At 39.5% G+C, this 17384-nt stretch overlaps 1 protein-coding gene and 1 non-coding gene across 7 annotated transcripts in view; one reads left to right on the forward strand and one right to left on the reverse strand.

Annotated features, from left to right (window-relative positions):
• The window catches only part of CNTRL (centriolin), a 94972-nt gene extending 77886 nt beyond the window's left edge, over positions 1 to 17086 (forward strand). For 5 of the 6 annotated variants that reach the window (XM_035256055.3, XM_035256069.3, XM_035256089.3 and 2 more), the window contains 12 exons: positions 560 to 675; positions 758 to 975; positions 4061 to 4218; positions 5224 to 5297; positions 6308 to 6496; positions 6914 to 7139; positions 8449 to 8654; positions 10594 to 10734; positions 12350 to 12613; positions 12776 to 12838; positions 14040 to 14246; positions 16697 to 17086. In XM_035256055.3, coding sequence (XP_035111946.3) covers positions 560 to 675; positions 758 to 975; positions 4061 to 4218; positions 5224 to 5297; positions 6308 to 6496; positions 6914 to 7139; positions 8449 to 8654; positions 10594 to 10734; positions 12350 to 12613; positions 12776 to 12838; positions 14040 to 14246; positions 16697 to 16720 — 1886 coding nt within the window. In that variant the 3' untranslated portion in view covers positions 16721 to 17086. The remainder of the gene's footprint in view (positions 1 to 559; positions 676 to 757; positions 976 to 4060; positions 4219 to 5223; positions 5298 to 6307; positions 6497 to 6913; positions 7140 to 8448; positions 8655 to 10593; positions 10735 to 12349; positions 12614 to 12775; positions 12839 to 14039; positions 14247 to 16696) is intronic. The other variant, XM_035256078.3, reaches the window with a different exon arrangement.
• On the reverse strand, positions 16226 to 16418 carry LOC118147911 (U2 spliceosomal RNA). The gene has a single exon (XR_004734614.1). It is a non-coding gene; the product is annotated as a U2 spliceosomal RNA (small nuclear RNA).
• Positions 17087 to 17384: the final 298 nt, after the last annotated feature.

The raw sequence follows: 17384 nt of genomic DNA on the forward strand, positions 1-17384 counted from the left end.
AACTTTCTACAGTAAGCAGTTATCTCTATAATCAGGAAAAAAGTTAATATTTAAATATCTATATTTCAAAGGCCAAAAAATTGTTATATAAATCTCACTATGTATTTTAAAGTTTTTAAAAATTTATTTTGATCAAATTTATATAAAATGCTTTTAGTTCATTCTTTTATATAGAAGTAAATGCTTTGGAACCAGGCTCTTTGTTGATTAAATGTTTTGGTTAAAATGTTTGTCTGTTTATTTATATAGAGATGAGATCTTGCTCTGTCACCCAGGCTAGTCTCAAACTCCATTGCTCAAGCAATCCTTCTACCTCAGCCTTCCAAATGGCTGGGATTACAGGCACATGCCATTGCACCTGGTTTGTTAAAATGTTTTTAACAAATTAAATAATACTTAACAATACTTTTAGAGAACTTTTTTATTAAAAATAAAATTAGCCTATTCAGCTCAACAAAAATTTTTAAAATTACCTTATATTAGTCAATAGCATTATTTTCTGATGTTTTCCAAGTTCATTTAATAACATGAACTATGCTTTGTTTCTTCTGTCCCTTAGAACTAAAGAATATTCTGGACATGTTGCAACTTGAAAACAATGAGCTACAAGGTTTGAAGCTACAGCATGACCAAAAGGTATCTGAATTAGAGAAGACTCAGGTGGCAGTGCTAGAGGTAATGAACAAAACCATTGTACCCTTAAGAAACTGAAGTCTTTCTCATTTAGGATGTTTGAGTTCTCTCTTATCTGATTTAGGAGAAACTGGAGTTAGAGAATTTGCAGCAGATAGTCCAGCAGCAGAAAGGGGAAATAGACTGGCAGAAGCAGCTCCTTGAGAGGGATAAACGAGAAATAGAACGAATGACTGCTGAATCCCGAGCTTTACAATCATGTGTTGAGCGTTTGAGCAAAGAAAAGGAAGATCTCCAAGAGAAATGTGACATTTGGGAAAAAAAGTTGGCACAAACCAAAAGGTGAGAGAGCAAGACCAAATAAGCTTGCAGGATCACTTCTTCAGGCCTGAGCATTATAAACACACTGTAAACAACTTGGAAAGTAGAGAAAGGGATTAAAAAAAAAAAAGCACCACAAACTTGGTATCATAATACATTTTGCCAGTTGAATTTTTGGGTGAATTTCCTACTAGCTTTTTTTCCTCAAAAGTATTTTTTTAATCTCTTTTTTCTGAGACAGAGTCTTGCTCTCTCTCCATGCTGGACTGCAGTGGTGTGATCTCTGCTCACTGGGACCTCCACCTCCTGGTTCAAGCGAATCCCCTGCCTCAGCCTCCTGAGTAGCTGGGACTACAGGCATGCGCCACCACACCCAGCTAATTGTATTTTAGTAGAGACAGTGTTTTACTATGTTGGCCAGGATAGTCTCGATCTCCTGACCTTGTGATCCGCCTGCCTCAGCCTCCCAAAGTGCTGGGATTACAGATGTGAGCTACTGCACCTGGCCTGTGGCTTTTTTTTTTTTAAGTACAATAATACATGCTAAAAATAAATAGAGAGATATGTCTTGTTAGTGGACAAGAAGACAACATTGTTAACTATTTAGTTCTCTTCCAATTGATCTCTAGATTCAAAACAGTTACAATTAAAATCTCAATAGATTTTTCTTGTGGAAATTGACAAGCTGGTTCTAAAATTACATGAACCTAGAATCAAATTATTGTAGGACCTAGAAAAGAATTTATACAATTTTTTAAGTATGACACCAAACAACTAACTTTGAGAAAGTAGAACAAAAATTTAGGACTAACACTGCCTGATTGCAAGACTTTTATAAACCTATAATAATCAAAACACTGTGGTATTAGTATAAAGATGAACACATAGATCAACGGAACAGAATAGAAAGTCCAGAAATACACTGACATATATGTGGACAACTGATTTGATAAAGATACAAAGGCATCTTTTTCAGTAGAGAAAAGATGATCTTTTAAAAAAAAGTTGCTGAAACAATTGGATATACAAAACCAAAAAAAAGAACCTCAATTCATATCTCATTATGTATAATAGATAAATATTAATTTAAAATGAGGCCCGGCACAGTGGTTCATGCCAGTAACCTCAGCATTTTGGGAGGCCAAGGCAGGAGGATCACTTGAGCCCAGGAGTTTCTGAGAATCCTAGGCAACATAGAAAGACGCTGTCTCTGCAAAAAAAATTTTTTTAAATAGCTAGGCTAGGAAGCTGAGGTGGGAGAATTGTTTAAGCCTGGGAGGTCAAGGCTGCAGTGACCTATGATGATACCACTGCACTCCAGCCTGGGTGACAGAATGAGACCCTGTCTCAGAAAATAAAAAATATATAATATATAATATATATATATTATATAGGTTTTGTATATATGTTTACAGTCATATATAGGTTTTATATTTAGGTTTGACATATATATGACTAAACATATATATATGACTATAAACATATATGCAAAACCTAAATATAAAACTTCTAGAAGAAAACATAAAACATAGTAGAAAACTTTTGTGACCTTGGAGTGGGCAAAAATTCTTGGTATGACACCAAAAGCATGATTCATAAAAGATATTGATAAAATTAGACTTCATCAAAATTTAAAACATTGCTGCTCCTCAAAAGACACTGTTAAGGTAATGAAAAGATACATCACAGTTTGGGAAAAAAATATTTGCGACCCATGTATCTGATAAAGGACTTGTAGTTGGAATGCATATATTAAAGAACTCTCAAAACTCAATAAGACAACTTAATTATTTCAATGGGCAAAAGATTTAAACAGATATTTCATTATAGAAGATAAATGGATGGCAAATAAGCAGATGAAAAGATACACCGGATCATTAATCATTAGAGAAAAGCAAATTAAAACCACAGTGTTCTACACACCTATTAGAACAACAACCATACCAAATGTTATCCAGGAACTTCCATGTACCATTGAGGGACATGGTATGACCACTTTGGAAAACAGTTTAACAGTTACTTAAAAATCAGACATATACCAACCAGAAGATCTGGGTTCCACTCCTAGATATATTTATTCCCTAGACATTACAGTAGAGGTTCTAAGTTAACACACTTGAGGATAATTAACATGGTTAAGAGAGTGGTTTTACAACTGATAAAAGCTTTTGGTTCTGTTGCCCAGAGTAATTGCAGTTAACAGATAATTCCCCTTTGATCCTCTGGGAGAGACCACCCAGCACAAAATTAACATGAGTAAACAGAGTGGAGACAAATGGGTGTGGGGTAAGGCATTTTGATCAGTCTTTAATCTCCTTCCTATGCTAATGTTAATGAGGGCTGCCTTCAACCTACCCCTATAAAACCCTTTAGTCTTCCAAAACGTTTGAGATTACAATCTATATTTTTCCTAACAGTTCATATCTTTAATATCTTGCCAGCCACCCCAAGTGAATAGCAACATTTTTTCAAGAGAAATGAAAGCATATTTCTACACAGAGTGTATGCTAATGTTCATGATAGCTTTATTTGTAATAACCAAAAACTAGAAATGACCCAAATGTCCATCAGATGGTAAACAGACAAACAAATTGTGGTATATCCACACTGTAGAATACTACTCAGCAATAAGAAGGGAATGCAGTACTGATACACAACATGGCTGAATCTCTATGCTGAGTGAAAGAAGCCAGACAAAAACAAGTCCACACTGTATGACTCCCTTTTTGTACTACAATACATGCTCATTATTGTCTGCTATATGGACAGATTCTACTGCACATACAGTTAATTTCTACTTTTTCAATTGTCACATGTTAGCTCCATTTTTATCACTCAGATTTTTGGAATTCTGAATGTTATCCATGTTTTTATCCATGATTTTTATGAAACTTCAATTTAGTGAGTCACTTTTTGAAAAAAGTCTCCACTTAGAAAGCTGATAATAAGATTTTGAAAATGAGTTGAGTCTTAAATTTTGTGAAGATTTATAATCATTCGTACTTTCCATAACTGTCTGTTGGGAAGGGTAACACTGTTCCTCAGTCATCTCCTGTGTGTGCTTGAATATTTTATATTTGACAGTCGGACTTATTCTCTGTGGTAGGGTTTTAGCAGCAACAGAAGAAAATAGCAAAATGGAGAAATCAAACTTAGAAAAGTTGGAATTGAATGTCAGAAAACTGCAGCAGGAACTAGACCAACTAAACAGAGACAAGCTGTCACTGCATAATGACATTTCAGCAATGCAACAGCAGCTCCAAGGTATAAGGCAGCAGAACAGTGACAATGTGATTTCCTTGCCCTTTGTTAGATTCTTTGATTTTTCTTATGATGGAAATAATTCATGGAATTTCTTTCTAAAATTAGATTGTGGTAATGGTTATACAATCTGAATATACTAAAAGCCTTTGAATTGTACACTTCAAATAGGACATGATAAGTGAATTTTATCTCAATAAAGTCAGGGTTTTTTTAAAAAAAAAACCTAATTTATGTTCCTTAGAGAACAATTTTAAAACATAGCAGAAAGAAATAAAAATTGCTGTTGACCTCATTCCTCATAGATTCCTATTAACAGTTTGGTGACTATCCTTCCAGATTTTTGCAAGGGGTGTGTGTCTAGTTTGAAAAACAAAAACAAAGATGTAAATAATGAAGATTTAAAAATTACCAAATGTTCATAAATATAATTATTTAGAAAAAATTGCTGAGTAATTCTAGCTAATAATATACTTGTTGAACATTTTTTATGTCCTTGGTATTACATTTTCTCATTGAATCCTCATAAGATTTTTATGAGATAAAAATTATTTTACTCATTTATAAATAAGGAAACTGAAGCTTAGTTTTCTTGTGACTGCTTAAATGAGAAGTGACTTGCTCGAGGTCACACAGCTAGTTAATTGACAAAGCTGGTATATAAAATTTATTCTCAAATTGCCTTCCTGAAAGGTTAAGTTTATATTTCTACCAACAATGCAGAAGGTAGCTGTTTTTAAACCATGCACCTGACTAATACTAAGTATTATCTGTAATTATTTCATTGTGAGATTTTGAACATGAAAATCTTCAAAAACCTTAACCCCAAGCCCAAATCTGGATTGTGCATGTAACTCTCTTTTGGCCTTTAATGAGATAATGTGGCATAATCAAACATGTAACAGAAGTAAGCTTAAAATAACTTCTCTACTTTTTGGGGACGCTAATGGGAATCTGTACAATAAATACATACGTATTTCTTATTTTATGAAAATGTCATTTCTGTAGAAAAACGAGAAGTAGTAAACTCACTGCAGGAGGAACTAGCTAACGTCCAAGACCATTTGAACCAAGCAAAACAGGTAAGGTTAGCAAATGTAATATTCTAGTAGTATACTGAGGGAATCCAGACAATTGGTTTAAATAACAAAGAAATCAAGTAGGCTGGTTCTTTTTCACAACAGCAGGTACCATAGCGCCATTTATATAACATAACCATCACATAAATAAAAGTTTTGGTGGAGAGCAGTCTTGATTCAAACAAAGTTTTATTCAAAACTAGTAAGTAGGGTGGTGGCTAGACCAGAACCCAGCAGCAGTCTGTCAGCAGCCCTTCTGGGGGCTTCAGGGACCAGATGGACCATCTCTAATCCATGGCACAGATGAGGCCTCCAAAGGCTGGGCTTAGATTTGATGATTCCTTGAGCCATAGGGTTAACTGTCAAATCTGGGCCTCTATCCTGTCAGATGTTGAATACAGCAGATTCTTGACCCTTATTCTTCTGATGATTTTCTTAAAGGTAGTTCAGTGTTGTCCTGTGAGAACAGTGCTGTAATTCAAAGAACTGCAAGCAAGTTGTGGACCTCAGTTTTTATTATGTAAATTAATAGTTACATTAGACACAGGCTGGATGCAGTGGCTCATGCCTGTAATCCCAGCACTGTGGGAGGCTAAGGCAGGTGGATCACTTTGAGGCCAGGAGTTTGAGATCAGCCTGGCCAACATAGTGAAACCCCATCTCTAAAAAGACAAAAAGTTAGCTGGGTGTGGTGACACATGCCTGTGGTCCCAGTTACTCGAGAGGCTGAGATGGGAGGATCGCTTAAACCCAAACCTGGGAGGCAGAGGTTGCAGTGAGCTGAGATCATGCCACTGTACTCCAGCCTTGGCAACAGAGCAAGACTGTCTAGAAAAAAAAAAATAAAGAGTTGGATTAGACATCTAAATTCTCTTGTAAGTTTATTGAGATAATAAAGGAAATAAACTTTTGTGCCTCACATTCTATCAGACTTAGTGGATACTGGATTGGTACTGGCCACTTCTAGTAAAGATGGTTTTATTAGTAGTTTCCACTTGTTCTTTCACCTAAAGGACCTGCTTCACACCACCAAGCATCAGGATATATTGCTCAGTGAGCAGACCCAACTCCAGAAGGACATCAGTGAATGGGCAAAAAGGTTTGAAGACTGTCAGAAGAAAGAGGAGACAAAACAACAACAACTTCATGTGCTTCAGGATGAGATTGAAGAAAACAAGCTCAAACTAGTCCAACAAGAAATGGTCGTACACATTTATGATTTTATATAAAAGAAGTGTTTTGTCACTTACGTGAGCTTATTTTTCTCCTGGCAGAAAGCTGCTGAGAAATATCCCCCATGGGACTGTGTGTCGTGTAACTGCCCTGTGTAGCCACGGGTGGCTTTTATACCAGCAATGTGACTCTCTTACAGACCTTTAAAAATCACAGAACATCGGTCCTGTAAAGATACTTAATGTCCACATGCCATTTGCTGCTTGAATCCCCTCTTCACATGCTGGCCAGATAGCCTCCCAGGCCCTTTGATCACCTCTGTAATGGAATTATCCTTGTGGGCTGTCTTCTACTTTCTTTTGAACTAGAATCTTTCTCATGTTTTTGCAGGTTTTCTGGGGCACTATTTGTTGTTTTATGACTAATCAGGGTTATTCTTTATTAAGATGGTTCAGAGACTCCAGAAAGAGAGAGAGAGTGAAGAAAACAAATTTGAAGCCAGTAAAGTGACACTGAAGGAACAACAGCACCAGCTGGAAAAGGAATTAACAGACCAGAAAAGCAAACTAGACCAGGTGCTCTCACAGGTGCTGGTGGCTGAAGAGCGTGTTAGGACTCTGCAGGAAGAGGAGAAGTGGGGTGAGAGCCTGGAGAAGACGCTCTCCCAAACCAGTATGTATTCTGGAACTTCCCACTGGGAGATGGGGTAGGGGTTGGCTCTGCTGGTGGTTGTCTTGCAAAAGTGTTTGCAGAGATCCAGACCCCAGCAAGAGCCCAGGAGAAGCAAAGCAGGAGGTATGATAGCCCTGTGAAAGATGAGGGAGCAGGTTCAGACAGACAGAGGGAATATTTATCTTTATTGAGAAGAGATTTGATCCTGAGACTGACCAACAAGTCCTTCCTTGCTCACATTGTCTCCTTTGAGAATGTGATATCAAGAAAGTGGAACATTCAAGTGAAGAACTTCCAAAAGATACTCTTAAAGTATATTATCTGTGAACTTTGGGAATAATGATCTACTTCATCTCAAGTGTCAAAAACTTAATATTAACAGTTCTGTCCAGATTTGGCATAGTGAATGGTACCAGAATACAGGTGTTTGCCTTTAGGTCAGTTTATTCTTTCTTGAACCATATATAAATGAAGCTGACATGGGAATCCAGGGTAAGTGCTTGTTCTTACATCAGTAAATGGGTTTCCTCTTTCGTAGGCTGCAGTGTTTAATAATGCTTAGAAAATGTTGTGGGCTTGGGCATCTGAAAGGGTTATTATTCCTTTTTCTCTGGGAACTCTTGATATACCCAAACCCAATCATTTCATTATGAAAATGAAACTAAAAAAATATGTTAAATTCTGATCATGCCAGTTGTTGAAAAGTAAAATCTGGGCAGGATGCTTCTCTAAATTGGGTGATAAGAAAAATATATTTTAAATCTCACTTTTATTTAGTAAGCATTGTCTGTCGAGTACTCACTATGTACCAGGTGTTTGCATATATGATTCCAACTGAACATGAAGAAGTGTATTCCTCATCTATCAAATGGGGCTCAGGCCAGTGTAGGAGCCAGCTCCAAATCCTGTGCTCTTTCCACTGCAATGCCTCCTGTGGAAGGAAGTAGTCCTGGTGTGCTTCCCTTTATGAAAATCAATGTTTATTAAAAAAATTTCAGCAGTTCCACACACTTCAGGATTGGTGCGGTGTTTCTTCTCACTGGTCTACAAGACTTAAAAGAGATGATAGTAGCTGTCTGTCACTTTGGGATCCGGCTCTTCAGGAACCAATTACTTCAAAAGGCACCTTTATCTGGGTATTTTTGGGGCCTTTGGTGTGTGGGTCCTGGTAGACTTGTAAGACTGAAATGGAGGAAAACACCTGCATAGGTAGCAGATCACCATTATGCATCTGCCACAAGGGAACGGGAGCTCTGCCTACAGCTGGCCAAGGGCCTTTGGCTAATCCTACTGAAAATGCTTATTTCAGAACGGCAACTTTCAGAAAGGGAGCAGCAGTTGTTGGAGAAGTCAAGTGAGCTGTTGGCCCTCCAGAAAGAGGCAGACTCTGTGAGGGCAGACTTCAGCCTCCTGCGGAACCAGTTCTTAACAGAAAGAAAGAAAGCTGAGAAGCAGGTAGCCAGCCTAAAGGAAGCACTTAAGATCCAGCGGAGCCAGCTAGAGAAAAATCTTCTTGTGAGTACCTGCTGCCATGGCAGTTTATGAGGAAATGATAAATTTAAAATTTTAAACTGCAACACCACATCAACATAGAGAAAATGAATTACTCATCAACCCAGTCCCTAATCCAACTGTTGTTATTGGTGTATTTATGCATCATTTGTTCTTGAAGCGGATGGTAAGTTTTGCCTGGGACAGGGCTACAGCCTCAAAGGATCTCTGGCTGGCTGGGGAGACTGTCATGTGAACAGCCATTGTCAGCACAAAGTAGAGAACATGTTCTGCTAGCAAGCCTCAGTTTACACCTCCACTGGCAGGGGTGGAGGGGGTGTTGAAGAAGCCTTCTCAAGACGGTTTTTTGTTTTTTTGAGACACGGTCTTGCTCTGTCTCCCAGGTTAGAGTGCAGTGGCGCAATCTTGGCTCACTGCAGCCTCTGCCTCCTGGGTTCAAGTGATTCTCATGTCTCAGCCTCCTGAGTAGCTGGGACTACAGGTGTGTGCCACCACGCCTGACTGCTGTTTGTATTTTTAGTAGAGATAGCGTTTCACCAGGTTGGCCAGGCTGGTCTTAAACTCCTGACCTCAGGTACTCCACCCACCTCAGCCTCCCAAGGTGCTGAGATTACAGGTGTGAGCCACTGTGCCCCACCCATAGACAGTTTATTATTTATTTATTTATTTATTTTTGAGACAGAGTCTTGCTCTTTCGCCCAGGCTGGAGTACAGTGGCACAATCTTGGTTCACTGCAACCTCCACCTCCTGGGTTTAAGCAATTCTCCTGCCTCAGCCTTCCAAGCAGCTGGGACTGCAGGCTTCCAGCACCACACCCAGCTAATTTTTGTTTTAGTAGAGATGAGGTTTCACCATATTTGCCAGCCTGGTCTCAAACTCCTGACCTTGTGAGCCACCCACCTTGGCCTCCCAAAGTGCTGGGATTACAGGTGTGAGCCACTGTGCCCGGCCAACAGTTTTATTTTTTTCAAGACGGAGTCTTGCTGTGTCGTCCAGTCTGGAGTGCAGTGGCATGATCTCAGTTCACTGCAACCTCCACCTCCTGGGTTCAAGCAATTCTCCTGCCTCAGCCTCTTGAGTAGCTGGGATTACAGGCACACACTACCACACCTGGCTAATTTTTGTATTTTTAGTAGAGACAGGTTTTCACCATGTTGGCAAGACTGGTCTCAAATTCCCGATCTCATGATTGGCCTGCCTCTGCCTCCCAAAGTGCTGGGATTACAGGCATGAGCCACCGTGCCTGGCCAGTTTTTTTACACTGCCATAGTCAGTGCTTATAAATTTTTCTCATCTGCCCTTTTTGGCCAACATTAGCTTTAGTCAATCATTATCCTAAAACCAGGAAGCCCAATTTACCATGCTTTCGTCCTTGAAATAAATTTGGGAAGTGACACTCAGGTAGGTCAGAATAATTTATGGTGGATAGAGGCAGGTGAGCAGCAATGAACTGTCAAGGGTATGGGTTTTTCCAGTACCCTCTGGAGGGGTTAGTGGAGCCCTGTTGTATGAAAGGAACTTTTAAACCACGTGTGTCTTTCAAAGAGGATATACTTTGATAGGTGTACTAGTGATAGGCAAGATCATCATAAAGATGGAATATAGATGTCTAAAATTTAATACTGCCAGTAATGATGGGTGATCTGATGGGTATTACTCTCATTTTACAGACGATTAATGAAGACTCAGAAAGGGATAGTAGCTTATTATCAAATGTAATGCTACAGATCTGGGAATCAGACTTTGGGCTAACAGACTGATGTGTATGTACTCCCAGCTATACTTTAACTGCCCATGAAAGGCAGAATTATCCCCATTTGACAGCTAGAGAAGCTGAGGCCCAGATGGGGAATTAAGTTATAGAGCTAGTGAATGTATCAGCCAGCAGACCACAGCTCCACGTGTTGGATCATAGAGTTATTTTTCTTCCTCCTATGCTAGGAGCAAAAACAGGAGAACAGCTGCATACAAAAGGAAATGGCAACAATTGAACTGGTAGCCCAGGACAACCATGAGCGGGCCAGGCGCCTGATGAAGGAGCTCAACCAGATGCAATATGAGTACACGGAGCTCAAGAAACAGGTGTGTGCCCAGAAAGCCCAGCTGGCCAGCCTGGGGAGAGAGGACTTGCTGGGCTCAGGCAGTATTGTTTTAAATAACCCTTCTATAGTAGTATTTCTTTATGGAAATTGTGAAAAGCTGATTATAAGAATGTTCTTTAAGCCAAATCTGGTTTTTTAGCTTTAAAATTTAGAAATGCACTTCCAGTATTTATTAAAAATATTCTTAGAAAATTCTCTTAAATTTGACAAGCTCTTAATGTTAGTTTTTCAAGGAAGAAATGACAATTCTTGAGGATCATATTTTATTATGTCCCAAACAACTATGTTGAAATGTTAAGATTTTATGCCATAAACAAGTCTATAGGAGCCAAAACCTCCCCTAACCTTTGAGCAAGAAAAAATGGTCCGGGGGAAACCTTTGATATCACATAATGTAACCAGGCAGAGAGTATGAAACCAGTTCATGCTTCGACTGGTGGAGTGTCTAATCCTTGATGTCTGTCTCTGATGTCCTTTACAGCATCTGGGCCCTCCCTCAACTCTAATCAGGCTGCTGTGGCCACTCAGTTGGCCCTGTTCTACTTAGTCTTGGATGATCCCACGTGGTCATTCCAGTTTCATCTGTGCTTCCAATCCCCTGATTCCCCACATATACCCACCATTTGAAAAAAATAACTGAAAAAATATTTTAAAGACCACCAGCCCTTAGTGATTATGCCTTTGCAAACTTGGTAAGGTAGTTAGCAGTAGGTGTAAATCTCATATTTCACTAAGCTCTATATGGGGTAGAGCCATAGAGAGTAAGTAGTCTCAGGCATCAGTGCAATTGATAAAACTTTAAGAAATCTCTAGGCTGGATGCAGTGGCACATTCCTATAATCCCAGCACTTTGGGAGTCTGAGTTGTGTAGATTGCTTGAGCTCAGTAGTTCAAGACCAACCTGGGAAACATGGCAAGACCCCGTCTCTACTAAAAATACAAAAAGTAGCCAGGTGTGGTGGTGTATACCTATAGTCACAGCTATTCAGGAGGCTGAGGTGGGAGGATTGCTTGAGCCTGGGAGGTTGAGACTGCAGTCAGCCAAGATTGTGTCACCATACCCCAGCATTTATAATGCATTATCACTTATGACTTATTTCAGTAAATGGCCCTTTCTCATTTGCGGCTTACTTACTCTAATTGCCAGTTGGGTGCCACTAAGGTGCTTCTTATAAATTCTCACTTAGTTTTCACATTTCTGAGCAGAAGGTATTTATATCCATGTATAAATGAGATCCTGGAGGATCAGATGTTAGCCAACTTGTCCTAAGTCATACTGGTAATACTGGAAATGAGACTGGTAACTAGCTTTGTCTGACTCCAAAGCAACTGTCTTCTATAGAGTAATTCACCTTCAAGGAACTTTATGTACATGCTTTTCTAAATAGAAATTTTTCTAGCAACAATGCCAATAAAATAATTTATTTAGTAGCTTATAGATTCTTGAGTATCTGAAAAATCACAAGCTTTTACAGTTGTAGTAATCATGGTAGTTGATATTTTATAGATCTTTAAATACATGGCATATCATACAGCTCAGTTCCAAGTAAGTCTGAAATTTTATATAATGATATTGACACCAACTCACTGTTTAGATGGCAAACCAAAAAGATTTGGAGAGAAGACAAATGGAAATCAGTGATGCAATGAGGACACTTAAATCTGAGGTGAAGGATGAAATCAGAACCAGCTTAAAGAATCTCAATCAGTTTCTTCCAGAACTACCAGCAGATCTAGAAGCTATTTTGGAAAGAAACGAAAACCTAGGAGAACTGGAAAGCTTGAAAGAGAACTTTCCATTTACCATGAATGAGGGACCTTTGGAAGAAAAACTGAACTTTTCCCAAGTTCACATAATGGTAAGGGTTTATCCTGCTATTCCTGGGCTTCATAGGATTGACCGCCTTCCCCAGCTAAGCTAAAACACAGATGTGGGGGTATTGAGGTAGAAGGGAAAGGCTGGTTGGCTCACACTTGCGGCAGCTGATGATTCATGATATTCCATTTTCCCTCTGAGAAAGGATGAGCACTGGCGTGGAGAAGCACTCCGGGAGAAACTGCGTCACCAGGAAGACCGACTCAAGGTTGCCCTTTAAAACAAAAAATCAGCATGAGATACTGGGCACACTGGGGAGGGGAGCGGGGAGTTACATTTACCTGATGCTTTCCCATCCATGCTATTGCAGCACTGCCAGCAGTGTCAGGGATGGTATGTCTGAAGCTCAGAGGAGTTGGCATCACAAAGTAAAAGGCAGGCAGTGTTCAAAACCATGATTTCTTGTATTGACGCCAGTGTTCGGTAACCTGAGATGCTGCTTTACCTCAGCTAGAACTGATAGAATCTAAGTATTTGGGACAGGAAATAGAAACACAGTGATGAACTATAAGGTTATCACAGGCCAGTGGTGGCAGGAAAGATTTGGAATACTGGAAAAGTAGGCTGAATGTCAGTTAAAGAATTGTTTGGCTTAGAACATGTTGACTTTGAAGGCCTTGCGAGATATCCAGGGAAGGATATCTATCTGTAGGCAGCCAAAAATAGGAGTCTAGGATTACTGATCAGTGTTGAGCTAGAGATTTGACAGTTAAGAGTATAGGTGGGAGCATACATTTATTTTGGGGGAGTGGCTATGTAGACAGTATGGGATGAGAGTACAGTGCTGCAGTTATTGAGTGGAGCTCTGTGATGTCCAAAAAGTCTCCAGCCATGTGTGGCTATTTAAATTTTAATAAATTATAATTCAGTTAAAAATTCAGTTCTTCATTTGCCACATTTCAGGTGCTCAATAGCCACATGTATGTACTGGCTTCTATATTAATAGCCAGATATAGAACGTTCCCATCATTGCAGAAAGTTCTGTTGGACAGCACTCCAACAGACTTTGAGAGAATCATTTCATTACAACAGGGGCAAAAGCCAAAAAGTAGTATGGAGCTGAGGATTAAATACCTAGTGAGTTACAGACCAGAAACTAAGGCTTAGGAAAAAAATACACAATGAGGAGACACTGCAGGTGTCAAGTATAACCTGATCTTCTCAGTTATAATAGAAAAAGGGGAAAAAAAAAGATAAGGCAATAATTTCATGGAGAAGCAAGGGATACAGGAATTCTAAGCACTGCTAGAAAAAACGGCCCAAGTGAAAGGCCCAGTTAACGACAACACAGAACAGTAAAGGTTTATGCACACTAAGTAAGCCAGATTTGCTTATGTGAGGAAGCTGAGCAGTAGTTCTGGTAGGTTTCTTCTGTGTAAAACCCTAAGTCTTGTCATAACACTTTTCAGGCCCAGCTTCGACACTGTATGTCTAAGCAGGCAGAAGTATTAATCAAAGGAAAGCGGCAGACAGAGGGCACTTTACACAGTTTGAGAAGACAAGTCGATGCTTTAGGGGAATTGGTCACCAGCACCTCTGCAGATTCAGCGTCATCACCCAGTCTGTCTCAGCTGGAGTCTTCCCTCACGGAGGACTCTCAACTTGGACAAAATCAGGTAAGAAGCAGCTCTTTTTTCAAAACAAAACAATAGCCTGGGTTTTTTTCGTTTTTTTTTTTTTTTTTATTTTTTTGAGACAAGGTCTTGCTCTACCACCCAGGCTGGAATGCAGTGGTACCATCATAGCTCGTTGAGGCCTTGACCTCCCAGGCTCAAGCGAGCTTCCCACCTCAGCCTCCCGTGTAGGTGGGACTAGTCACACACCACCACATTCGGCTACTTTTTAAAATTGTAGAGATAGGAGTCTTGCTATGTTGCCAGGGCTGGTCTCAAACTCCTGGGCTCAAGTGATCCTCTTGCCTCGGCCTCCCAAAGTGCTGGGATTACAGGCATGAGCCACCACTCTCAGCCAAGAGGAAACTCTTAACAAAGGATTTAATATATATTACATATAAAGTACTTAAAAGCATGGAATGTATAATCTAGAGGAGATTCAGAAAGATATACATTATGCCACCTTCAACTCTCTGGAAAACTTGTCTTAGCAAAGACTTGGTGGAGGTAGATAAGCTGAGGAAACAGATTAGAACTGCAGATTGGATGACCTGGCAGGATAGTTAATTCTGCTCTTCATGTTCTTGACCTCTGGATTTCCTTATTTCCTACTCTGTCAATATAAAAGAGCTTAGACCTGTGAGGCCAATGAGTCCTAGTTTAGTCTGCCTGTCTCCCTGCATTTTGTAACTTACATTTAAAAAGTTGAAATGCAGACCTCTTAACCCAGAGTCTATAAAAACCCTGAATTTCACAAAGGTTTTCTGTGTGAGACTTAGATAAGGTTAATAAGCATTTAAGAGGAACATGAAATATACTTACAGAACTGATTATTAGTAGCACACGTAACTGTCAGAGGTAGTAATAGCTTCCACTTTTGAGTGTCCAGTGTGTACATATAACACTTCATATACACCATCTCATTTAATTTTTAAATCCTTGGGTGTAGGAATTATCCCTTTATATAGATAAGGAATCTATACAAAATGATAAATATTTGGTCAAGGACATAGCAAAGGACAACAGCAGAACTTATGGGCTAATCTTTTTTTTTTGAGACGGAGTTTCATTCTTGTTACCCAGGCTGGAATGTAATGGGCACGATCTTGGCTCACCACAACCTCCGCCTCCTGGGTTCAAGCAGTTCTCCTGCCTCAGCCTCCCGAGTATCTGGGACTACAGACACGTGCCACCATGCCCAGCTAATTTTTGTATTTTTAGTAGAGATGGGGTTTCACCTTGTTGACCAGGATGGTCTTGATCTCTTGACCTCGTGATCCACCCACCTCGGCCTCCCAAAGTGCTGGGATTATAGGCGTGAGCCACAGGCTGGGCTAATCTATCTTTACCGCAGAGCAGTATATTTTAATGATGGAGTCACAAGGAGCATACAAAGACAGTTGCCTTTTTAATATCCCCAAGGTGGGCAAGTGACTTACCCAGGACACACAGCTAATTTGTAGCAGCAGGGCCATCTGAATGATTATCTTAACACCATCTGTGATGGGGCCGTCAGGTAAAGGCCAAAATCGTCATGGGCCTCAGGGCAGGGTTTGAGAGGAGTGTAAGAGGAACTGAGCATTGAATAGGAAAGCTTTGGGGATAAGACAGTCCAGACTAGTGAGAGAAGAATGCACAAGGGTTTATGAGCCAGGTTCAATTATCAGCTCAAGGTGGCAGCCAGAATTATTTAGGTGCTGTAAAGGCAACCCACACACAATGGGTAGGGGTGAGACTGGTTTAAGTCTGGGGTTGCAGTGGGGCGCGGTGGCTCAAGCCTGTAATCCCAGCACTTTGGGAGGCCAAGGCGGGTGGATCATGAAGTCAAGAGATCAAGACCATCCTGATCAACATGGTGAAACCCCGTCTCTACTAAAAATACAAAAAATTAGCCGGGCGTGGTGTCGTGTGTCTGTAATCCCAGCTACTCAGGAGGCTGAGGCAGAATTGCCTGAACCCAGGAGGCGGAGGTTGCGGTGAACCGAGATCGCGCCATTGCACTCCAGCCTGGGTAATAAGAGCAAAACTCAGTCTCAAAAAAAAAAAGAAGTCTGGGGTTGCTTGAACTAAGTTAAAAGTTAGAGGACTGGCTTCTGAGCATAACATTTTATTTCCTTTGTTTTCTGGTAAGAACAGATACTACACTTGATCTTAGCCAAAAGGCTGAGAAGTGATCTTCCTTCTTTTCAGAGCTCGTTCCCGAAATTTCATTAGAGCCACTAATCAGTGACACTGATGCAATTCCTGCTCACAGCATAGATGTTACAGATTTTTTTCTTTTTTTACCGTTTAACTTTCTCTCTTCAGAATTTTGTACACTGGTTCATCTTAAAACATTTTTCCAAAGAGGTTCTCAAGTATGTAATTTACCTATAAGCCATCATGCCACCACTTAGTTTAAGACTGTTTTTAGTTTCAAGAATTTGATTTATCCTTCCTTTTTCTTACTGTAGGAAAAGAACACCTCAGCCCGATGACGAATACTGTCTTGTGTAAATACATTCAAGGAAGGCACTTCCACTACCTCACTGACTTCATAATTGGAATGTCACTTGGTTTTTTAAATCAAGATCCAGTGAACTGAGATTCTGAGATTTTGCTTGTAACATTATTTTTGTAAATCACTTATACATATGGGAATAGTTGCATACAATTTAAACCAACATCCTATGTTTTTTTTTTAAATCTTTGCAATGCATTTTTAAAAACAGTGATTTTAACTGCGTATTTGAACCTACAAACAAATCTTGTTAAAAGAATGTTCATAAGGCCCTCTTTATAGTGTTATTTTTGAATTTTGCTTAGAATCTATTTTTCATATGAAAATAAAAGGTAACAATTAACTTGGGTCTGTCATCTGACTTTACACTTCACAATCTGTGGAAAAGCAGTCAAATTTCTATCTTAATTTCAATTAAGTAAGCTTTCAGTTGGATTTACCTCGAAGTTGAAGAATGTTATACTTACCAATGAAGGGTTTCATCATTTAGAAATTTATCAGTTATAAAACTATTATGCTCCAGATGCCTTTCCTCAGCCAACATATTCTTTGTACCTTGGAGAATCTGACCCAGTAATAAATTCAAAGTGTGTTGCCTTTTAAAATTTTGAACTACAATTAATTAACAGCTCAACTCCACG

This window comes from Callithrix jacchus, chromosome 1 (assembly GCF_049354715.1).
Source record: "Callithrix jacchus isolate 240 chromosome 1, calJac240_pri, whole genome shotgun sequence".
NCBI classification, from domain to species: domain Eukaryota; kingdom Metazoa; phylum Chordata; class Mammalia; order Primates; family Cebidae; genus Callithrix; species Callithrix jacchus.